At 37.0% G+C, this 24402-nt stretch overlaps 1 protein-coding gene across 3 annotated transcripts in view; it reads left to right on the forward strand.

Annotated features, from left to right (window-relative positions):
* Positions 1–24402, forward strand: part of PRKCI (protein kinase C iota) — a 29850-nt gene that overhangs the window by 2685 nt on the left and 2763 nt on the right. For 2 of the 3 annotated variants that reach the window (XM_056359087.1, XM_056359085.1), the window contains 16 exons: positions 5646–5767; positions 9844–9933; positions 11258–11308; positions 12492–12577; positions 13938–14078; positions 14910–14964; positions 15703–15761; positions 16183–16359; positions 17335–17432; positions 18462–18548; positions 19160–19295; positions 20305–20392; positions 21554–21679; positions 21782–21861; positions 22895–22984; positions 23264–23379. In XM_056359087.1, coding sequence (XP_056215062.1) covers positions 5646–5767; positions 9844–9933; positions 11258–11308; positions 12492–12577; positions 13938–14078; positions 14910–14964; positions 15703–15761; positions 16183–16359; positions 17335–17432; positions 18462–18548; positions 19160–19295; positions 20305–20392; positions 21554–21679; positions 21782–21861; positions 22895–22984; positions 23264–23379 — 1602 coding nt within the window. Of the gene's footprint in view, positions 1–5645; positions 5768–9843; positions 9934–11257; positions 11309–12491; positions 12578–13937; positions 14079–14909; positions 14965–15702; positions 15762–16182; positions 16360–17334; positions 17433–18461; positions 18549–19159; positions 19296–20304; positions 20393–21553; positions 21680–21781; positions 21862–22894; positions 22985–23263; positions 23380–24402 lie in introns of those variants that run through there. The other variant, XM_056359088.1, reaches the window with a different exon arrangement.

Here is a 24402-nt window from a genome sequence, read left to right on the forward strand (position 1 = left end):
CTGAACTTACACTGAAACAACTTGGAGACTGAGGATCTAAATGCTGATGCAAAAGGCAGCTTTTTCTCCTTTTGTCAAATAAACTGTCTCAAAATTAGAGCTGGATAGAGGATTTAATGGGAAATAGTATTAATCAGGAAATGTTAATCTCTTAATTTAATTTTAATAGAAGCATTTAAGTGGGTTGTAGAAGTTACTGTGAAAGCCTTGCTAGGAAGGTCTTTTCATCTTTTAGAACTTCTCATTAAAGAAAAAAACCCAGCAACTCAGAAGCACAGATTGTTCTTGAAACGGTTGGGAATCTGATAGTCTGGATACTTCCCTGGGGCTCGAGACTCCACACTTACCAACTCAGAGCAGATAGGAACCTGAATCCCCAAAACAGCACTTAGTCTGGCCAAGAGCCTAATTGCTTTTCTCAGCCAAGACAAAGACTTTAGCGAAGAGATCTTTGAAGGGTTTTTGTTTCACTCAGCTGTGCAGTGGTAATTCTTTATCTTAAATTCATGAAATACGTAAAACCAGGAGGGAAGATTTTCCTAAACTGAACAGAGATCATGAGAATAAGGGGATAGGGAATTCCCGGAGACTTGGGAATTAGGGCATTAAGTTGAGTTTATCCAGGTATTTCCTTCTCTCAGGTAAGCCACGCTTATCTGTCTCATAGGGCTGGTTGTTTAAAATGCTGAAAATAGTCTTACCTATTGTAAAGACCTACTGTAATCTCTGCAGTGTGTATAACAGAGGTTCCTGAGTGAGTTCTTAGGGAATTTACTCTTTTACACCAAATGTTTACATACTTTTTTGTTGATACAGTAACAAAGTGTAGCAGCTTCAAATGCATGGCACCGAATAGCATCTGTAATTACAACCATTTTAGCTTTGATATTACTCAGTTTACCTTTTATCTCTTTTGTTCTAGGTGCTTTTTGTCAGTTCAGTACAAGAAGCTATTACAGCATTGGTACCTGTGAGGAGGACTGCATTGTAGCAATAGAGAACAGGTTCTTGTGCTCTAGGAATCCTGTGGAATTATTGTTGCTGATTTAAAAAAAGAAACAAAACCAAACAAACAGCACACTTGAAGAACCATTTTTCTGTCATAGTTAGAACTGCTGGCTTGCGTTCTGTCTGTGTCTGACATTGATTTTGCACTGTTTGGACCATGTGGGCTGTAATGTGTGTTAGACTTACAGGTAAAGGCATAGTTACCAATGCTTTGCTCACCTTCAGTTTGGTTTGGTTCAAACGAAGAATACTCCTGACAGTCCTCTTGTGATACATGTTAAACTTGCTTCTTGTCTTAATTTTAATACATTAATGTGAGTGGGGAAGGTGTGGGGGAGAAAAAAGTTCAATTTTAATTGTAAAATCAAAATGTATGTCCATCAATATTTCCAAAAAACTAACAACTTTCATAAGAATTTTTGAGTTCTTGCATCCTTTCTTTATATTATTCTTTTGTCTTGAGCAGTTACTGATCAGCTCTTCAGCTCAATGTCTTATGTTGTCTGTTGAGGATCGAGTTCCATATAGGAGAGCGTTCAGCTTAAGAAAGCTTTGGTCTAAGCCTACAAACATGTTTTCACATGTTTCTTCTTGCTCTTTCAACATTTATTTCATTTTCTGGTGATGTATTTTTTCCGGAAAAAGAGATTGCAGGAGCAGGCAGGTTGAGATCTCAGACTTCTACGGGGGAAGGAGATGCTTTAAAATGTTTTGAATGGCAGTTCCTGCACCTTGTGGTACTGAAATGACACTGAAACAGCATAATTCACCAAGAGTCATGTGGATTAATTCCAGTGAGCTATAATTAGCTGTTATCAAAAGCCTTAATGAATGACCTAGGTGTGTGATATGTAGACAGTATGTGATTGTGTATCTGTGTATGTCCACATACATAGTACGTGATAGCTGTATTATGCTGCAGGTGGAAAAATCTGAGGCAGTAGTTTCTGTTCTTACAGTGGATTATTCCCTCACAGAAGTTTAAGCTCAGAAGTAAAAAATGAGATACTGATATGGAATTGCATTTCACTGTTGGCATGGGGGGGGAAGGTTGTTTGCTTGTGGGTGTTTTTGTTAGAGGATGTTATGACTGTTGGATGATCTGTAAAAGACAAAGCATGAGAAAAGCTGTTTGATCACAGGAAAGATGGGGAAGATGGTGATGAGGTTAGTGATCTTCCAGAGATATTTAAAATCTGTTCTCCAGTGTTTGTGTTTAGATTCACCATTTGCATGTTCTCAGTCTTCCTATGGTTTATCTTTTACTGATCCTTACATTTGCAAGGTATTGATTCATGCAGGCCTTTTATTAGTCTGAATAAAATGATCCTTTAGTAATATTTATGGAAGATATACATGACAACATTTCAAGTGAAAGTAATTCAGGACAAGTACTGTCTTGTTTATTTGCATGTTTCCTACTCACAGATCCCTGATTAAGAGCTATTATAATAGTGCTAAAACAAATTCTAAAAAACCTGATGCTTCCATAGCAGAAGTCAGTTGACACATCCAAATGTGGTGGTGAAAAGGGTGTGCTTGAATCAGATTTTCTTCTAATTCCTTGTATGTGTCATAAGGAGACAAATAAGGATATTATGTCTTAGAATAGCTTTGTAACAAAGACACTTAGAAAAGCAGTGCATAAGCTTATCTTCATCAGAAGGAAAGGGCTGTCGTCGAGAAATTATTCCCCACGTCTTAGTGAATGAAAGCATTTTGTGTATTTTCATGCAGGTCAGCAGGCTATGGTCCACATTAACTTGGCCTGCTAATTTTTGTTTAGAATGCCGCGTTTCTTCTCAGTAGAATTTAGCTTTGTCTTAGTTTGAATGAATACAGCTTTTTCCTAACGAAGACATCATCAGTGCTGTATTAGGTGCAGGAAATGTGGAAAATGCATATCTAATATATATATAATGCATATAGAAAAATATAATGCAAAGGTGTGGTAATAGAACTGCTCTGAAAGTGAGACCTGTCCCAGGAGAAAATGCCAGTGTCATCACTATAGTTAAAATGGCAAAATAAAGCTTCTAGGAAGACCTGTAATCTTTCATTTCTGTGTCATGTAAAGCTGGCTTTACTTCTGGAGGAAAAGTGCTAAATGTTGCTTGTGGAACCTTGTTCATACTTGCATACACACATATATATATATATTTATGCTGCTGTTAGCTGGGGTTCTCTGAAAGACTGATTAGTGTGTGTTAAAACAGAGACAGTAAGGTATTCTGAATATCTTTAGTAACTGTCGGCTACAGTCCCGTTAGAGGTATTAGAGTAGTTATTCAGAGAACTTAAATTATAAAATAATTAAACTTTCCTTTTATTTGAAGAGCAACTATTTTGCTGCTTAAAGGTAGCAACAAGTAGGAAGAGGGTGGCAGGGTTTTTTTCCAGTTGGTACCAGCTTTTACTTGATACATATGGAGGGATTCCTGGACTGTTCATGTTCAGTACATCTTAACATTGTGACTTTTTCTGTTCACTGTAGTACAGACAAACCCATTTTAAGTGGACTTGAACCATCAAATTAAAAAACCTGCTGAACAGATTTTGCTAATTATTGGGTTTTTTAATCTTTAGTTTTTGACAGAGCATCAGTGATTGTAGTCTCTTGAGATTATGGTCTGTCACCTTACTCTTTCTCACATGTCTGACAATAATAGTCATGTATACGCCACTTCTTTTAACATAAACTCTCCCATTACTGACTAGTTCAATCACAAAATAAACTGCAGTAGTTGAAATACTTATCTCTGACTTCTCAGTGCCCTTCAGAACTTAATTTTGTTTAAGAAAATATTCCAAATATATCTGCGCTAAAATGTGAATTAATGAAGTGATGGTAAACTTTAGCACAAAATCAGTGAAGTCGCTAAGTAAGCAGTGCCTTATTTCCTTCCCTGAAAAACAGGAAATACAGGTTGAGACTTTGCCTTCTAATACCTCGTGGGTTTCTCTTCAGTTGATGCCTGTGTGTCTGTAACAGTAGTGTGCTGTTAAATCTGCCTCCTTTCGCAGAGACAAACATTGGCATTGGGTTTGAAGTTTGTGGGTTTTGAGAGAGGATGCAAAGGGAGACCTTTGTATCAGAGAGAACACAGTTTGCCTCGTGGGATGGGTGCAATCAGGGGTTTCAAAAGAAGCCCCATTTGCCCCAAAGTACAGTACTGTGTCTAAATACTGGGGTCCAAATACAGCCTTGTTTTGCATTTTGTCTCGTGGAAAGAAGAGGAGCAATTCCTCAACCAAATAATGTAGCAGCTTTTTGACTGCTTTATTCACGTTATGGAAGAGGTAACATTTCACTATCCTAACTGTTTACTGGAGTCTTTCCCCTAACTACAGGAACTGTGATCATGCTCATAAATCCAGAAGTAGGCTAGCTGTTCTTCTAGTGTGCTTAGAAATTGCTAGTGTATTTTATTCATGCTGCTGAACTTAAAGAAGCCTCAGGCAAGCATGTTTATAGTGTGTGTTCTCTTCTGCTTCTGCAAGTGGTTCAGTACAGGGACAGTGACTACAGTATTTTACGTTAAGTCACCTTGATACCACTCTGCCCATGCACAAGATGTTTTAAATATGTTTAACTTGCTGTATATGTATGCTTCAGTGTAGTAGGTATGTTGATGTGAATTTTGACCAAATATAAACTTTGTCTGTTGCTCCTATTATTTTTTTCCATCCACCAAGTACTGCTGGTGGCTGGCAGGAACTGAAACAAATCCCAACGAGCTGAAGGCTTTATGGGAAGATTAGTCTCATAGCACGAACGTTGGGCTTACCATGAGGTGTTTGTAGAATAGTGTTGTAAACAGCCTTCCCCCTTCCTCTGAACTGTATCTCTGAAATCCTTTGTTTAGAGGCCTGCAACCCTGAGTCACCCATTCCCCTTTAAGGCCCAGCAAATACCAAGACAATTGGTCAGCATTTCATGTTAACATATTTAAAACACCAGGTTAACTAACTTTTAATTATAGCAGAAATACCCATTCTGCATAAAACTAAAGTAGTAAATTTTAATTCTAAGTATATACCTCTCTGTCCCCTTTCCTCCTCGTGGCAATGAAGCCTCATGGGGGTCTCTCACCTCTCTCTTTCTTACTCCCCCCTCTCCACCTCCACTTTCACTATTTGGAACATTCCCCCCAACTAGGATCCCTTCCACTAGGAAACCTCTTTAATCATCTTCAGTAATTTTTCGTATCTACACAATCAAAATTTAGTTGGAGAAAATGTGTACGTTCTTACAATATTTTGATGCCTAATAACAAAATAGCTATTAAAGTAGCAAAGGCATTTCATCTTTTGGTTTCCACTGGTATAATATATCTCATTTCTGTGTGTGGTTACTATCTGCTGCGACTCACTTCATAGTTATTTGGGCATTTAAATCTTAGTTTTCCTTAAGCAGATAGCTGGAAGATTAAACGTCAAGTAGTTGGCAATAAAAATCACTTGGAGCCTAACTTTGCTATAGGAAAGGAACTTATGTGTTTTATTTGACTTTAATTTTTTTTAGGGGGCTGCAGCAGGGATGTTTTATATTAGTGGTATATGGAATGTGTTAGAGCTGATGATCAAGTACTACATATTATGGTACAGTTTCTCAGATTTATTTTTCTCTTGCTCAGGGACATCATGATAACATATTTTGAACCTTCCATCTCATTTGAGGGACTGTGCAATGAAGTTCGAGACATGTGCTCCTTCGACAATGAACAGCTTTTTACCATGAAGTGGATTGATGAAGAAGGTAAATCAATGCTGATCAATGTTGCTCAACTTTCTAGCATTTCTCTCCCTTTCATCTTTTCCTTTCCCTTTGCCTTCATAAGATAAAACATACTTCATAGGTATACTTTCAGAAATAGTAAATCTGCCTCCAAAATTGACGGTTATGCAATGCCTTTGTAAGTATACTTTACTGGAAACTTGTTGTTTCAAGCTGCTTAGTGTGGAGAGCGCTTTTTTTTTTTTTTTCTTCTTTTTTCTGTTTTCTTTTTAACCAAATAAACCCTCAGTGACTGTCAAAATGTGAATTCAGTGTTAGGTTTTCTTAGAAAGGGCTAGAAAGTATTCCCTTATACTGCTGGGGACAACCATGGTTCCCTTTAAGTCTTAAATCTTTGAAAGAGTTAAACTAACCTTAAATTATACGAATTACAGTATTTAGCTAAAAATCGATACAATTTAATACATACTTGTATGTGTAACCAAAAATGTATTTTGGGTGTTTATATCAGCTGTTACTTTAGCAACCTAAAGTCTATTAACACATCACTACTAATAAAACTTTTTCTTAATATTAAGAGAAAATACTTGTCTGAATGATGTATTGTAACTTTTCATCAGTGCAGTAACAACTTTGGCTGAGAACTCTTGTCATCTCTAGCACCTACATTATCCATGTTAAAGTATACCTTGGATGAAAGAAAAAAAAAAAAGTTCAGTCTGTTCTCCCTTTTCCTAAACAGAGGTAGTCCAGTTGAGCTGTATGTATATGTTACAATGATTTGAAAAGGTTATTTGTAGTTCTCATTTCCTTTGTGAAATTGGTGTATTCTACACATAGGTTTTGAGCTACACCAAAGAGACATCTGAGCTGGGAAGTAGCTGTTGTGTTATTTTAGCATGCTAAGTACTTGATGCAGTACATGAAAGGCCATAATGTGCAGTGATTTGTTGGCAGTGATTAGTATTTGTATGCAGTGATCAGCACAAATGGTGCTTATAGAACTGTTTCCTCCCCTTCTCACAGCTTTCCCATCCAAAATTGGGCAACTGCCAGTTTATGCAGAGCTTAAACCTAAACATAGACCAAAGGTGATTTTTGGAAAGGCTGTATGGGCAGGTGTATTGAGATTCTGCAGTCTTGGAAATCAGAGCAGGTTTTCTTTCTTTTTTTCTTTTCTCTTAATTCTGTTCATCATTCCAAAGTTGTTTGTACCAGGCGGATGCAGTAAAGTGAAATGAACAACATTTATGACTGATCTGTGCAGTGGTGCCATTTGAGCTGAACACTTACTTAGTAGTAAGCTGGCTGTTTTGTTTTATCTTGAGGAAGATACAGATTTCTCGCCGAAGAGGAAGTTTCTGTAATGCCAGTCATAGTAAGAAGTATATACCTTGTTTTAATAAAACATTTGTAGAAAATTTGTGCAGATTCAGTAATTTACTTGAAGCAACAGTTTGTTCCATCTCAATTTCTGCTCTTTAATTAGAGATAGGTTTTTAAAGAAAGGAATGCTTCAGTTCAGCTAAATTACTGTCATTTATTCACGTAAGATTCAATTTTCACAAGGAATCTGTGTTTGCTTTAATCACTGATTTCCAGTTTAACATCAGTGGAGAAAAAATCTGGTGATGAGGAGTGTATTTAAAAAAAAAACCAAACAAACACCAACCCTGTCTTTATTATGAGTAATTCTTTCATCTACAATGCATGGCTCCTTGCCCAGAACCCTGCCTCCTCTCTTCCTTTCTCTCCACCACTGTTTAGTGTTTTCACTTGGTATGCTTTCTGGAAGCTCATAATTTGCTTTCTTGGAAAATTCTTGTATTGCATCCTCTTCATGAAAACTGAAGTTCACGCTTCAACAGCAGCATGAGGAAATGTGTGTACTGTGGACTGGTACTTGTTATACTACTACCTGTTCTTCTCGTAGTATAAGACAAGAAAGATATGGTGCCTAGGCCAACTCTTCACTGACTAAACTGCTTGATCCGATGTGTGACTAAACTGGATTTACCTAGCCACTAAGGTCATATACTAAATGTCTTTTTAGCCTTTGCAAGATGCAGAGCATTGTGTATAACTACTTCTGTTTCACAGAGGTAACACAAAGGCAGACCTAATTTAGTTGAGTGGTACCACTTAAATGCACAGATGAAACTAGAAAATAGAATTAACTTGATTTGATTTTAGACAGATTTCTATTTCATCTGTATGCGGTCAGTTTGCCCTACCTCTGTCTTCTGAAATGTCCTGTAGGATGGATACTAGCCATATGTTTGTGTTCAGTCCATAGTTTCTTGCTTTATAACTCAAAAGTAAATATTTTCCTATGACACTTACCCAAATGTCTTTGGCTGCAAAATTTTACTACTCTGAACTTGTTGAAAGAGTATGTCTATAAACTTGCTGCTCCTAGTTTGAAGCATGGTGTATGTTCTTGAGAGCTTCCTTTTCTTTGGCCAAAAAGGAACACACAACTATTTGCACAGGTGTCAGAAACAAATGAAGAAAAACTGGTTTGTTGATTCTCATCATGAGTTTGAATAAATATAGTTGTTCATTCTTCTCCCCCTGTGCTCTGCACTGTGTAATTTCGCACAGTGGGTAGGCAGTTTGATGTCCAGATAGGCTAATTGTAGGGGTGAGGCGGTGTGGTGAAAAGTGACTACAACTGGCTTGAGAGGCTTGTTTTGAGGATTATGACATGCAGAAAAGTATAAAGACAGAATGCCACAAATGGACGGTTTACATCTATTACTTAGATTTTAGCAATAGAAGGAAATGGATACATGAGAAGCAAAACTAACTGGAAAAACTTCTGTAGGATGAGTTTTAAATATCTCCATGTCAGCTAGGTGCGTGGTTTTGCTGAAAAGCCTTAGCAGCACCTGTACTAATTTTGAGATCTTGTAGTACGAAACAAGAAGGAAATAGTAGCCTGTGGCTAGTTAACTTTCAAACCACTGGAGAAAACCTTTGGTTGCATAGCTGTTCTTTTCAGTCATTATAGCAGCTTCCAGACAGACACGGGTGATCAATTAAAATATCAGATGAAGTCTTTAGATGAATCTTGAGAAATAGGTAAAGTACAGGCTGTGTGTCCGAAGGAGTATGAACCAAGGCTAGAAGCTAAGGTTCTTCTTGCTCCCGTTTCTGAATACAGCAGATCTCTAGCTTGATCTCCTTTGTTCCTCACCCACCCCTTTTGCATAGGTTTTAAACCAACCTGTACGTCAAAATTGGTTTGATGTTATTAAGTGTTGATTGTGAAATATCTTTGTGGATATATGTTACTTTTTTAGAAACAAAGTAGAGATCTACAAAGAGACCTTAGTCTTAAACTGTTACCTCTGAAACACAGATTTGTTAAAGCAATCCAACAGTCTTGTCAGAGAAGCTTTAAAATACAAGCCAAATGCTTGTATTGTAATCTGTTCCATCTTCAGTGGTCAACAAAAGCTGCGATTGTTTTGCAAAAAGAAAAGTTAAAAAACAACCAACCCACACCTTTTTCCTGCCTTGGTGCCCCTTCTTTAAGGGATTTTACTTCAAATAGTCCTGTGAGCATGATAGTAGTAGTTAAAAATCAGAAACATTGGGTGTTTTCACTTAGGTTACATGATTTGTCAAGTGTCTTGATTGAGGTTTGAGGAAAGACTAAAGGTCTTTCTGCTTTTGCACCTCCTGGTTAAAGTCTCGGCAATGTTGAAGCAGCTGTGAAAATAGAATTGACTCATTTCTAATTAAAAATCCATGAAATGAAATCTTAGAAGGATTTTAGGTGCAGGAAGGTAACCTGCACCTCGGATGCCGAAATGTGTAATCATGCTTGTAACAGACCAAACCATTGATGTTTTGTGTGTATGATCTGCTTGCCTCTTGGGAATATCTCATAATTTTATTTTCCCTGAAAGCATTCAATATGACTGTATTTTCAGATGTACTTTCTGAATTATTAAAAATAAATATTACCACACCTGAGAAAATTGTTCTGTTTTGCTGCAATAATTACCTTAACACTGACTGTGAGGGAACTGTTGAATGGACAGAACTAAATGGATTGAGTTTTGTATTGTTCTTTTTTCTTTCAACAGGAGATCCATGTACAGTTTCTTCTCAGCTGGAGTTAGAAGAGGCCTTTCGGTTGTATGAACTAAACAAGGATTCAGAGCTACTGATTCATGGTATGGTAAAATTGACTGTATTGCTTCTCATGTTTGTACCTGTAAATAAGTGGAATTTTTACCTTGCTTTATCTGTGTCATTTGCACAGATTAAATTCAATTAAAGCTCGTTGTGGCATCCTCTTGAGAGGATGCTAAAGACCACGTACCGTGCTTTTTAGCTGTCAGCATTTTGTCGGATGTTCTTTATTAAATTAAGGGAGGGAAAAATATTTTGCTGCTAGTTTATTGATGAAAGACAGCCCCTATCTCTTTCACTCTTGCATTCCAAATGCCTTCATGTACTTGCTGGCAACGAATGGTGGAAGAGATATAGTATAGCATCCTACACTTTGCCATTGATTAGTGCTTTAGAGCTGCATCTATATTAGGAAAAAAGTTGATGAGCTCCATTTGTGATGCCAGATCAGTCAAAAGTTTGACTTTTCTAAAATGAAGTACTCTAGACCAGTTTTGAACCTAATAATATTGTGCCCCTGTTTGATATGTAATTGTCCAAATTTTTATTTTTTTAGGGTTATATGCTTACTTTGGTTGCTTCTGCAGTATGTTTTTCTTACTGTAACTTTTTACAAGCAGAAGATAGATTTCTGGTTAACAGAGGTTGTAGCAGAAAAGCAGGGGATCATTGTAAAGAGTGTTAGCAGGTGTGTTGCACTACAGTGTCTTAGCATGGTCCTTCTCTAAAAGGATGCAAAAAATCTAGTTTGTGATCAGCTCATTTGGAAGAGAGAGCTTTTCAGCTTCCCACAAAGACTTTTAACTCAAAAGTGGAAGAAGAATGTAATTGTTTCTATGTATCTTTTGCAGCTTCTTTATGTATTACTTTGGTATGCTTTTTGATCTGCCCTTTCTCTGTTTATTTTTGTGTTTGATAAGCTTCTGATTAAACCAGCACCAGGGGTATCTCTCCCCAGCTACACTTCTCTCTGACAGTTACTGAAGCTACATAAACAGAAAAACATGGCTAATGTAGATCATACGTAGCTGTTAGGACACTGTAATCGAAGACGTTTATAGTAAACATTTCTGAATACTGACTGTGATGATTGGTCGCATGAGAAACCAGAATCATTACTTTCTTTAGGAAATAACTTCGTTTATTCTGCATTTTGCTTGTATTTCTCATGTATATCACTGCCAGCAAAAGGGTTTTGTGACAGCTTCTCAGCTCACCTGCTCTTGCGCAAGGTTTTATTAAAATGCAGTCTGCGCTGTCTTCCTAAATGGTTGAATGTGTTTTGGAAGTGTTGTCTTTAACCCAAAGTTTTGTTTTCTGGCTGAAATAATAAAAATTAATCAGAAGTTAATGTCTTTCTTGCAGTATTTCCTTGTGTACCGGAACGGCCTGGCATGCCTTGTCCAGGAGAAGATAGTAAGTAGGCATTTCAGTTAAGAAGTACAGACAATTAGGAATTCATATTTCCTGTTTTGGAAGATTTTTATATTCTATGGTTTGACATCCTACATTTACAGATAATAATGCAAATATGTACAAATTAAATACTTAAAAGGAATAGAAAGTCTTGCCAAACTGAAATGTTGTTTGTCACTTCTGAATCATTGTTAATAAGCATTTCACATTCCTGTTAACTATTCATGTCACTCTGCTTTCCTTGCTTTTGCCTCTTCTATCATGACAGTTTTTTATCCTATTTCCATCTTTTTGGTAGTTGCCAGATTGCTGGCTGGCTAATGTGAACAAAGGCTAGTAACCAATGGTAATGACTGATATTACCAATTAGAGGTCTGTGGTTAACTCATTTTAAATTGATGTTTAGGTACTATCAGGAGTATTCTACAAAAACCTCTAAGTTATGTTAGCTCATGTACTGGGTATTAAAGAGGTAATTTTCCCTCTGTCTTAGTTTTATGAAAGAGCATGTGTATGTTACGCACATGCACATCTGTCAGTTAGATAGCCACATCTGACAAATGTAGATGTGCATGCTTAAAAGTTACTTTACCCATACTTTAGCAGTGTGGGTAGTGCTGCTTTTCTGAAAAAAATGAGGTTGTGGACTGAATCAGAAATAGATTTGGAACTCAGTATAGTTCTGTATATTCTAGTTTTCAATTTTGGTTCCTGACATGCCTCTAGGAATAAAAAAGAAAAAAAATTTAAAAAACCAAACAGTGGCAGCTGTGGATCTAAAAACACTGGAGGATTTGTGCAAACAATCTTAGGGGCATGCTCCTGAAATTTACCTCCTTTCCTCCTTACTTTTCTCCACAGCTCCTCCCTAAGTGTAGGTACAGTAGGTGCATAATTTGCACATTATTGTTTCTATTGTTTGGGCGGTTTTCCTTCTCTTGACTCACTGTTCCTTTTAACTTTGGAAAAGCAGAATTAACTTTGAGTGGATCAGGATACTCTATTTCAAATTTTCTCCAAAACTTAAAAAATGAAAAAGATACTCGGAACATTACTCTGTTTCTGTAAGGTGTAGGAGTGAAACTTTACTCTGCAAATCACTCTGCACAGAAACCTCCATGAGAAGATGTTGTAGTTCTGTGTTTATATTTTTATGGATATAATCATATGTTTTTCCTCTTAGAATCCATTTATCGCCGAGGCGCCCGCCGGTGGCGAAAGCTCTATTGTGCAAATGGTCACACTTTCCAAGCCAAACGATTTAACAGGGTGAGACTCTTGTTGGGTGCTTAAAACCATGATACAGGGATGTCTTACTTCCGTAATTACCATGTCACTGCATTGAAAAGTTATAAGGTAGTTTTATTCTCATTTTTGTTGTTTGTCTATACTTGGTAGACTTTTGATAATCCTGTAGTTTGAGGAAACTTAATAATGATTAAATTATCAGGAATTTAAAATAGGGAAAAAAAAAATTGGTTGCAATTCACTTTACATATACTCTTAAACCATGATATCAATTACGTAAAAGCTCCCGTGTTCCTTTAAAATCTTCCCAGAGGGCAAACTTGGACACTGGCATTAGATGACTGCAAGCTGAAAATACATTTCAAGTTCTTTAAGTTCTGGGAATTAAAAGGTCTGAATTCACTTACGATGCACAGATTTTTCTGTCGTGACTTTTAAACAAGAAACCTGAAATGTTAACTCCAAACAGCCTGCTTATGATGGCGTGTAATCAACTAAAAATAACAAGCAATTTGTAACATTTTCAAGAAGCAATGGTCAAGTATAATTAGCTAAGGACCAAGAAAGCTATCTGCTGTATTTAGAAAAAGCAGCGGCAAAAATCAAACCCAGAGTATTTGAATAAGCCAGGTTCCTTGACAGCTTCAATGATTTTTCCTTCTTTTCTAAGCTTAGTGTATTGTGTGCTTAATGCTTGAGAGTGTCTCCACTAAACTTCATCTTGAACATCCTTCATGTCTAATGTCTGCTGGGGGTTTTTTGGGGGGTTGTGGTTTGGGTTTTTTTGACCTCTTCCTGGTCAAACGCTGTCAAGGCACCATAGTTCAATCACTTTCCACTCTTGCTTTCATAGGCACCCTATTTTCATGGATCTTTTGAGTTATTTTGTGAATGTCCTTCAGTGAGTGGTGGTCTCCCCGTTTCTTGTTATCTGGTAGTTTAATGTGTTGAAGCTTTTGCTGTCCTGCCTGCCTTTATGCAAACATAAGGACCCATTATGCAGAGAGGTGACAAGATAGGTAGCAAATTAGCTTGGTGACAGCAGCCTGCTGATTCAGCTGCAGTGGTTTTGACCTGGAGCTGGCTCATGCCTCCCTGGGTCTGTGTGCAGCAGAAGAGGCTGGCTGTGCCTGCACCTCTCCTTGTAGATTCATACTTCCTGTACAGCAGTTGCTGCTTATTGCTCCGTTGTAGTTTTTGAGCTCCTCTGTATTGTATCTGCCTGTGTGTTCTTAAAGTTTTCAGGTAGACACTCTTGGTATAGTGGCAAGTTTGGCAGGGATCTCTCTGATCTCCTGTTGTATGGTTTTTGTTAATGAAAATGTGGCTGAATAGTTTTTAGTTTTGCATTTTGATGGATTTTGTTGATTTGTCGTTCTAGAGAGCTCATTGTGCCATCTGCACTGACCGAATATGGGGCCTGGGTCGCCAGGGATATAAATGCATCAATTGCAAACTCCTTGTTCACAAGAAGTGTCACAAACTTGTCAGTGATGAATGTGGCCGTCATCCACTACAACCAGTAAGTAAAACTTACCTGAAAAGTTGTCTTGAAAAACAGCAACCAACCAACAAATCAACCCTGCCCTGTTTTATACTAATGGTTTTCAAACTACAGTCTGCAAATAATCACAGCAGATGAAACATCATTCTTTATGGTTACTGTGACATGTTGCAAGAATGTTTGAGATTTACTTAGCAGAATCGCAGTTTAGTGGGAAGGCAGTGGTCTTAATTTTTGTTTCTGGTATTTTTTTCTGTGTCCAATACGAGTGATATTTATCCTTCACTGTGTTGTTACATAGCATGTATATATATACACAGACACTACTTTACATCTTCAAAGTGAAGTACAGGTAAAATAAATTCTCTAAATATCTGATAGATCATCAGACTGTTTCCCATTTTAAGAAAAGGAAGATGAAATGCAGAAGTTCTTATTTTCTCCCAAGAAATTAAATCATCTTTAGTTCTTAAGTCCCCAGAAAAATATAGATGATTACTGCTCCTAGTTTAATATTAAAAGCAGACAGCTACAAGTCTGCATTTTGTGAATTCATTTGACTAATGTATGTACTGCTGAACTACTTGAGCTTTTCTGTCTCATTTCTCATTGGCTATACTTTGTTGTACTAAGTTGTCATTTCAACAGCTTATGGAAATGTGTCATAATTCTAGAAAATATCTAGTTTATTTTATTTTGTATGGATTACAGCAGTAACTATGTTAATTAATCTTGTTAGAAAGTAGCTAGATTATAATCCTCAGGGATCATACATTTCATTTATTATCTTTTAAATAATGCCTCTCACATTTGGACAGTCTATTACAAAAATCCTGTGCATGTTTGCAGGAACCAATAATGCCTATGGATCCATCATCAGTGCATCCAGATAGTGTAGAATCTGGTAAGATCAGTAATTTTTGTTTTTCAATGACTGTAAGTTGCTGAAACATGAACCTTAGCTTTTCAAATGAAAAGGAATAACTTGAAGTAATTATTTTTAAACCACTTCCTTACTTTTTTCCATAGAAAAGAAAAATAAGACAGCTTCTTACTGCTAAGGGGGATATACAAATGCCTCAATTTTCCATGTCTTACGAGTTTAAGGAACTTGCCTAAAAAGGAAGGATTTAGGCTGTCTCAGTTACATTTTTCCATCAGTAAGCTGTGTACTTTAAATGCCCTGATCAAACAAACAAAACAAAACCCTTAACAGAATTAGCAAGGCTTCTACTGGATCAGTAGCCAAACAAGTCTGTTTTTGTAGCAATTGGACTGATGGTCCTAACATTTGAATTTGGATATAGACAATGATCAGTTTAAAAACCAAACCAACCTCTGTTCTTTACAAGATTCCCTGTGTGTGGAATCTGAAGAGATCTCCAAATGTAATTACAGGGTTTTATATTACCCATAACTGATTATTACTCTAGTATTGCAAAGGAATGGTTCTGATGGCTTAAAAAAAATAGAACCACAAACAAAGATCGCCAAAACACCAAAAAACCGCAGCAGTTTGAATACTTGCAATAGATGCATTTAAATTGTGTGTCTCTGATTGAGCTCTTATATGTAGAAATTTTAAGGCCAAAGAAAATACTGTTTTGTTGCATTTGTCTAATAATTTTTCTTGTACCTCTAGTGATTCCATACAATCCCTCAAGTCATGAGAGCTTGGACCATGTTGGTGAAGAAAAGGAGGTAAGGTATCTTAACCATGATACTGTGTTCAGAGATCTTAAAGCCTATCTCTCTCAATTTCAAGATTTCAGTAATTTAATTTGTCACAAACTGAAAACTAGTACACATTTGGGTTGTTTGCTTGTGTGTATGCATCTATGGCTTGCAAGCTGTTTTATTTTGAACCTTGAGTTGAGATGTGCTTTGATTTAGAAAGTATTCCAAACTCCTCCAACTTTGTTTGTTTCTTCTCTGCCGAGTCTCCTCTGCCTCCTTCCTTTAGCCTCACATTCCTTTCCAGGACAGTGCAGTTTTAAGAATAACAAATGTTAATTGAATGACTTGTTTATATTAATTTTGCTGTTCTCTTTGAAATTCTAACTTTTGCAGTTGTTAAAATGGGCAAGCCTGCTTACTGATTTCAAAGTATCTTTATCAATAGGCAATGAGCATTAGAGAAAGTGGCAAAGCTTCCTCCAGTCTGGGTCTTCAGGATTTTGATTTGCTCAGGGTTATAGGAAGAGGCAGTTATGCAAAAGTACTGCTTGTTCGATTGAAGAAAACTGAACGCATTTATGCAATGAAAGTGGTGAAGAAGGAGCTCGTCAATGATGATGAGGTAGGCAAGCTTTTTATCAATAAATCAGGCAACTCTTCCAAAGGGCTTTCAATATCTACTACAAGGTGGAAGCCAGGCTTCTGGGTTTGCAACACTAATTGAAAATTGTACATGTGGTTTCTTATACGAACTATGCTATAGAAGGTTCACAAGACAGATAACTGATATTGAGGTCTTCGTTGACAGATAGCTCACAGCCACCCTCCTGTGCTAGTGGTTTCTGTCGTGAGCCTCTTTGCCTCTGTTGTCAGTGTCTCCTTTTGTAGTCAGCACTGTCTTCATCAGTGCTCCTGCAAAATTCAAGTTGTTAATCCTGACTTGCTTCATTATTTTTAAGCAGTATTCCATATTTCTCCTATTATGTTGACTTGCTGGGCTGGAAAATAAAAGGGTGGGGTCTGGTTTTCATATGTTCAAGTTTGGTTTTTTTGTCACGAAGGAGAACGCACAATGTTATTTTAATTACTCTTTAAATTGGACCTCTGTCTTAATTTTTGTAGCTTGTATTGTGATTAGCGGAAACTTGTCAGAAATTGCAGTATAAACCTCCTAAACCCCTCCTGTTGCTGAAGACTTCCCTTGTGTTTGTTTAGGGTACTCTGAAAAGGCTTGAGTGACTGTGGTTTGCCATCCAAGAGCTTTTGCATTTATTTCTTGGTCTACTGTTGATTTCTTCTGTATTTTGTGATGCTACTTTACACTTGCCTGCACCTATTTATCTTATATAGATGAATGTTTTTTCATTCCCAGATGTAGTTAGTTACCTGATGAGGCTAGAAGTACAGGACACTCAAGACAGGAAAAAATGAGTATGCTGAATTGTATTACTTCGCATTGGAGAGCTATATAATATCTAGTTTCTTGCAATTAAAATGAGAACAGCAAAACAATTGAATATCTTTCTGCTAACTGTCAATAATACTTGTCTTAAGTGCAGCAGTCCTTTTCTGAATGTCCCTTTTCTTAAATAAATAGGATATTGATTGGGTTCAGACAGAGAAACACGTCTTTGAACAGGCTTCAAATCATCCCTTTCTTGTTGGACTACACTCTTGCTTCCAGACAGAGAGCAGGTAAAGGTCATAAGATAAGAAGACGATACTCTTGCTCAAAAAATACTTAGTACTGTTGGGCACCTTAAAGATCTATTTAAAGTATTAAGTGTTAGGTAGGTAGCGAAAGTCCATGTACTGTAAGTAAATCATTGTAGCATTTTATGAGCAAAAGGCTGTATTCATCATCATAAGTTTTTCAGGTTGAGAAGGTGCAAAAGAATGTAAGGTACTGGCAGGTATGATGGTAAGGATTCTGCACAGGAATTGGTGCAGCTAGCAGAAAGAAAAGGCTTAAGAATATGAAGTGGAAGACGGAACCGAGAATGGGAGGAAAAAAGGGTTTAGGGAGTAAAAAATTAGTTTCCTCATTTTTTGTACTTCCAATCTCAAACGTGGACTCTCTGAAGATGAGTCCTTAAGCAAGACTTGGAAAAGAGTATCTGAATTTTAAAAAGGAGAACGGAGTAATAGAGATTAAAATGATAAATTTCCTTGCATGTTTATATATAGAAGAGATTGCAGTACACAAACTACTGTTCTATGCAATAATAATTTTCAGTGTATATATAAAATATAGTTATTGTATATTTCAGCAATGTTCTTGCTGTTTGAAAAGGTGACAGTCTAGCGGAGGAAAGTGAGAAGAAAGAGTATTTGTAATATACTGATAGTATCAACCACGAATAAAGGAGATTAAAAGAGATCAGGAAGGAAAATGAGGGGCGGAATTTTTTTTTTCTGGTTTGTGCACATAAATTGATGTGAATCTATTTATATAGTCACATATGTAAAGTACAAGCAGTAGCTGTAATGGATTAGGAATGTGGGAAGCATTTTTCTTTTAGCAGTGAAGGAATTATCTAGAGAAACTTCGTGTATTGATTTTTAACTTTGGGAATTTATTCAAAGGGAGAGAAATGGTGAAACCAGCCAGATTACCAGAGAGATGGGAGTTGAATTGACATTGTTTGATAACAGATCTGTAACATCTCAAATGTCTGTAAGCCTTGTATACACTCATTTGTAACAAACCCCTGTGTGTTTCAGGTTATTCTTTGTTATAGAGTACGTGAATGGAGGAGATCTAATGTTTCATATGCAGAGGCAGAGAAAGCTGCCAGAGGAGCATGCCAGGTATGTGTCTAATTTCAGATTTCTTGCATCAGAACAGTTAGTTTTCTGACACAGTGCAGTAGTGCAGAGATTATGATGATGAGCTAGCAAATCCTCTCCAGATGTTAAGGATTTAAAGAATGTGAAACCACATCCTCATTTTAATGCTGCAAGCTACTGTATATTTGTTTCAAGGAGGAACTGTAATAGAGAGCACTTCGGCATTGTTTGCATTAGCATTACCCTAGATGACTTGAGCCTGATTCTGAATTTTTTTTTCTAGAAAAACACTTTCGTGGTATTTTTTACAATGTCTAATGATATCAGTTTGTTTCTCTTGCAACCACTGCTACCAGCTGTCCAGGCAAATGCTGAGTTCTTGGTGCATATGCTTCATCTCAGATGGTGAGATGAAAGGGATGATGGCAGTAGTCATTAATATTAATTAAAAATATTTTGGAAGTGACTGTGGATAGAAACATTTGTATGATTTTAAACAATTTATCCACTTCTCTGAGGAAAACTAATAGAATATGCAGACTTACATTTAGAAAAGTATCATACTACTGAGACTATGTTATTGTGGTTTGCATTTTGATTACTTGAGTAATCAATACCTCTTTCTATGCTAGGTTTTACTCCGCTGAAATCAGTCTAGCATTGAACTATTTACATGAGCGAGGGATAATCTACAGAGATTTAAAACTGGATAATGTGCTGCTAGATTCTGAAGGGCATATTAAACTCACAGATTATGGCATGTGCAAGGTAAGCTCTAGTTTTTTGCTAACCAGTAAAATCATTAATTAAGAAATTTGTCATAAATTAAAAGATGCAGAGCTTTAAAAAAGTGAAATTTCAAGGTATGGATTTACATACAGTACAGATAGGCTGTATACTCACTTCACTTTTACAAACGGAGAAAAGAAATATGCCAAAGTGCACAGACTACACATATATGTGTATCTGTTTATGATTTTGTAAAGCTGCTGGATCAACTTGATTGGGAGGGTTAGGCTGAAATAGACAAAATAGCTTGATTTCCAAAAAAGCAAGAAGTTGAAATGCATCAGACACACTTCGTCCCACTTGGATTCTATGACACTGCCCATTTTCTGTAGAAAAACTTCTGTCACTACAAAGACACTGGAGCACAGGTTTGACTTTGCCGTGGAATTGCCATTATGCTGATGTATTAGAACTATTTTAAAATGCTATAATTTTGGCTAAGCAATTGAAAAGCATAAAATAATACAGGTTGGAAAGGGCCTCAGGAAGTCTAACACACCCTCCTGCTCAAAGCAAGGTAAGCTGTAAGATCAGGACAGGTTACTAAGGGCTTTATTCAGTTTGGTCTTGAAAACTTCCAAGGATGAAGACTGCACAACTTCTTTGGGTAACCTTCCCCTTTCTGCATTCTGTGCTTTTCTCTGAAAAGCTTTTGTCTGTCCATTGCAACGCCTCAGTCACGGAAGCTGTTCCACCGTTCCCACTTGCCTATCGTTGGAGGTGTGGTGGCGCTTACTAACTAAAAACTTAGAAAGATGTCATCAATAGGTGTATGCCATCCTCTTGAGACTGTAGATGCAACCTACTTCTGTTTCTGCTGAAGCAAGTAGTGTTTTATATTCCTTTACACACAGATTTAAGTATAGTTTTACTGAAACAAAAGCAGTTTATTCAGGACACTTAATTCAAAATGAAGTTCTCAGCAGAGTGGGAGTGTGGGTGTGGGCTCTTTGGCTAACTGTATTTTCTTGCCATCTTTTCTTAAAAGGAGGGTCTGAGGCCTGGTGACACAACCAGCACATTCTGTGGGACTCCAAACTATATTGCACCTGAAATTCTCCGGGGAGAGGATTATGGTAAATTTAATTTTTCAATGCTACCATATAACTTTCACCTCGTCTCTTACTTCTTGAGTTGTTTAGAAAGTATAAAACTTCTTTAGACATATCAGTCTTAATTCAGCATCCTGTCTGAAAAAGTAAATAAACCCTTCAAAGGAAAGGCAGAAAACATCACACCAAGCAAATGAAATACCCTGCCTTCCACATTTTGAAGTCTTTTTATCAGTCTTGAAGAATAGCTTGAGTCTTCCAAATTTATTATTGTTTATAACTATTTACTACTAATGATATACTTGCAGTCTTGAATTATGTTCAGTTTTGGAGCTTTATATTTGGCAGCAATGATAGTAGTAGATATAAATGCATTGCAAAGGGCCTAGGTAGTAGATGTCCCTTTCACAAATTTCAGTGTTAAAAAGGAAATTGTGCGATTTCTTGTTCAGGAAGTCCACAAAGATTCCTGAAGCAAGAGACGTAAGAGAGTATAGAAAGCTTAGTGTGTGTATTTCCCGTTACTTACCTTTCTTCCTAAGCTTCCATTACTGTGCCAAGCAGATCTTTGATCTGTTTTCTTCCCTTAAGATTTCAACAAGTTCTACAATTAGTATTTTAATTGTATTTATAAAAAAGGTATATATATCTTTTAAATCTTGTTATATCATTTCAATTTAATGTCTCTTTCAGACTGGCTTTGCATCTTCCTTCCCTATCAGAAACTTTCTAGGCCAACCGGACTATATCAGTCCCAGCCTAGCTACTGGAATTTTTCTTTAGCAGTGACTAGCAGAATAGATGTGCTTAGCTCTATAGATGACTGTCTTGCTACTATTCAGCATCATGTACTTTGTCCTTGATTATCCCCTGCCCTGGATAATGCACTGTTTGTAGTGACTAGGCTTATATATTATCTAAACCTTTGTTAAGGTCCTAACACCAACCTTTTAACTTCTTGCATTTCCTTTTCTTTGTACAGCATCCCCACCTATTATACACATAGTGAACCAAGTAATGTCTAGTACAATCATTACCTCTCCTTTATTCAGATAATCGGGAAGACTGGCAATACATAAATTTTTGAATTAGTTCTTTCTTCTCAAAACATGTCTGTCTGTAGCCTCAAAAGTGTTGGCATTTTTTCTCCAAAGTATCTTCAGTGTTGTCTTCTTTGAATTCTAGGCTTCAGTGTAGACTGGTGGGCACTTGGTGTACTTATGTTTGAAATGATGGCAGGCCGGTCACCATTTGATATTGTTGGGAGTTCTGACAATCCTGATCAGAACACAGAAGATTATCTTTTCCAAGGTAGGTACCATTAGTGATCCTACACTTCAGTGCTTTGTCTCTACTTACCTTTAATCTAATTTTAAAAATGAAAAAGCTCATACAAACCTTGTTTTCTTGCAGTAATTTTGGAAAAACAGATCCGAATTCCCCGATCCCTTTCTGTTAAAGCAGCAGGTGTTCTAAAGAGTTTCCTTAATAAGGTAAGTGCTAAAGGGGATTATTTAAGACTTCTCAAGAGCAGCTGTTTGCTTTTTTAAAAAAACCCGTTGACTAATAGATGTGTAGCAGGCATATTTTACCTGCCATGTGCAGAAACAGGGTAGAAAAGGTTTGAGCCTGAAGCAGAGTTTCAGTGGAGTTGGGGGAGCTATTCTAGATACTTGTCTCAAAATCTGAATCTCCAGGTTCTCTGGCTGGGATCATGAGTAAATTTCAAATTGAAAGGCATAGAAATGCTCCATGTGATTTCTTTAATCTGGGGAATTGAACAAACTTATCAGATTTATTTTAGTTCTTAAAGAGAAGCAGCATAGCAGATCGCTTTGACAACTTCTGATGACTTCATTGAGGGAAATGCAGAGGCAGTATATGCTGGCTGTTAGCTGGTAGCTAGCTAGCCTGATAGTCAAAAGGTGCGTGTGTGGTAGTGGACTAGTCAAAAGCACATGCTGGCCTTTATTTAGTGAGTGTTATGTGACTGGGGAGAAAAAGGTATGGGAGAAACCAGATTTGGTGAAATTATTTGAAAAAAGTAATACTGTTCAAGAACACTGCTTCAGTTACAGCTCCTTGGTAGTGTGTGCATACGTGTACGTGGAGATGGAATTGTCTTGTTAAAATAACCTTCTTTCCACCTTATCTATCAGTAACCTGCAGTTTCTACCCCAGTGTAACTGCTAGCCTGGCTAGTCAGTTTACTCAGGGAGGGGTGGCAGGGGAGGAATCAAATTCACTTGTAATCTAACCGTGTTTGCTCTGAAACATATGGTATGTTTAAACAGGTCTGAATAATAATAAAAAAAAAAGATAGCTCGGTTGTTTATATAAATTCAGTCAAGGGCTTCCATATATTCATGCTGATTTCAAACAGTTTCTAAAATAAATAATGCTAACTTAGTTCTTCAGTGTCTCTTGTAACTCTGGTGTTTCATTTCTCGTGGAATTTGTAACACTTGCATTTTATTTATGTGTAGGCCATGGCACCCATTAAGAAATATTTCCTTCCTTGCACAGGATCCAAAGGAACGTTTAGGCTGCCATCCTCAGACAGGATTTGCAGATATCCAGGGACATCCTTTCTTTCGAAATGTTGACTGGGATCTGGTATGTGAATGCCCACTGGCTTGGCTTATTTTCTCTGTATACAGTGATGGCTTGATAAGTTGTTTTGAGCATGAGAAGACCTTAAGCTCTTAACTTGCAATGTACCATAATGACAATACAGAATCCTTTAACCCTTTTACACACAGTAAGTACAGTAGATTAATAGAATGACTGTAGAAATATATGAAAGAAACTTAATAGTAAGTTCCAGCCTCATTTAAAAATAATTCAATAGGTTGTAACTCATTCTTGGTGTCACTTAAATGCATTTATTCTTAGATGGAGCAGAAGCAAGTGGTGCCTCCATTTAAACCAAATATATCTGGAGAATTTGGTCTGGACAACTTTGATTCCCAATTCACCAATGAACCTGTGCAGCTCACTCCAGATGATGAGTAAGTAATGTAGAATTTATGAAGTTCTGATAAGTCAGTGAAGGAGTTATAAAACTTAATTTTATATCTGTAGTTGTAGTACATAAAATATGTGTAAAGCAGTAAAGAACATTTTCTTGTGTTAGTTGGGAGAAAATGCTGTCATCCTTATGGTAGACTTAGTATGGCTGGATTAAGTATTGTACTGTGGCATGATGTAAAAATGAACTAACAGTGGGAAAGTTGTTATAAAGAATATAGCAAAGGAAAAGAATATTTCAGGGAAAGATGAATAAGTGCCATTTTACAAGTTTTAGTGGTATGATCTGCAAGAAATGAACTTGTGAAGGGAAAGACCTGTTTTGTCAAGTGGTTTATTTTTGCATTACTTTAAGCCATGATATTTCTAGGATGTTGGGTTTAGATTGAGTTTACCTTGGGTGTTCTGAACAAGAGAAGATGCTTTGACTTACTTGGTCGGGTATCTTGAATTGTTCGTAGTCAAATCAGATTATCCTGGCTGAAAAGCCTTGATAAAATGCATGATAATGTTTTTGATTTTGGTAGTGGATTTGCGGTGTCTTACTCCTGAGGGGCCCTGATTTGGGATGAGGAGGGAATGGCCTTTCTAGTTTGAGCCGCTGCTGTTGATGTGTTAGGAATTTTCCTAGGGGTTTCTATAATGTTCATGTAGTATGTAAACCCAGACAATGAATATTGAGTGTTACCTATGCACCTTAATTAGGTCTGGGATCCAACTTCCTTCTTCATCCCTTTATAAATGCATAATGTACAAATAAGTTTAGAAAAGTTGTTGATCCAGGTGCAGGATCTATCTCACCCTAATGTTTGTGTGTGTTTACAAAACTGACTGTTTTGAGAAAGTTTTAAAACTGCAGACTTTGTAGATTGCTTTGTGGGGAGAATATGTGCATGGGAGCAGCCCAGTCACTGCTCCTGAGTGGTTTTGGGTTTTGTTACCCTGATAGGGGCTAGGAAAAAACCCAGTGGTTAACTGTAAGGATAGAGGGGGGCTAAAAAGAG

Source organism: Falco biarmicus, chromosome 13 (genome assembly GCF_023638135.1).
Source record: "Falco biarmicus isolate bFalBia1 chromosome 13, bFalBia1.pri, whole genome shotgun sequence".
Classification (NCBI taxonomy): domain Eukaryota; kingdom Metazoa; phylum Chordata; class Aves; order Falconiformes; family Falconidae; genus Falco; species Falco biarmicus.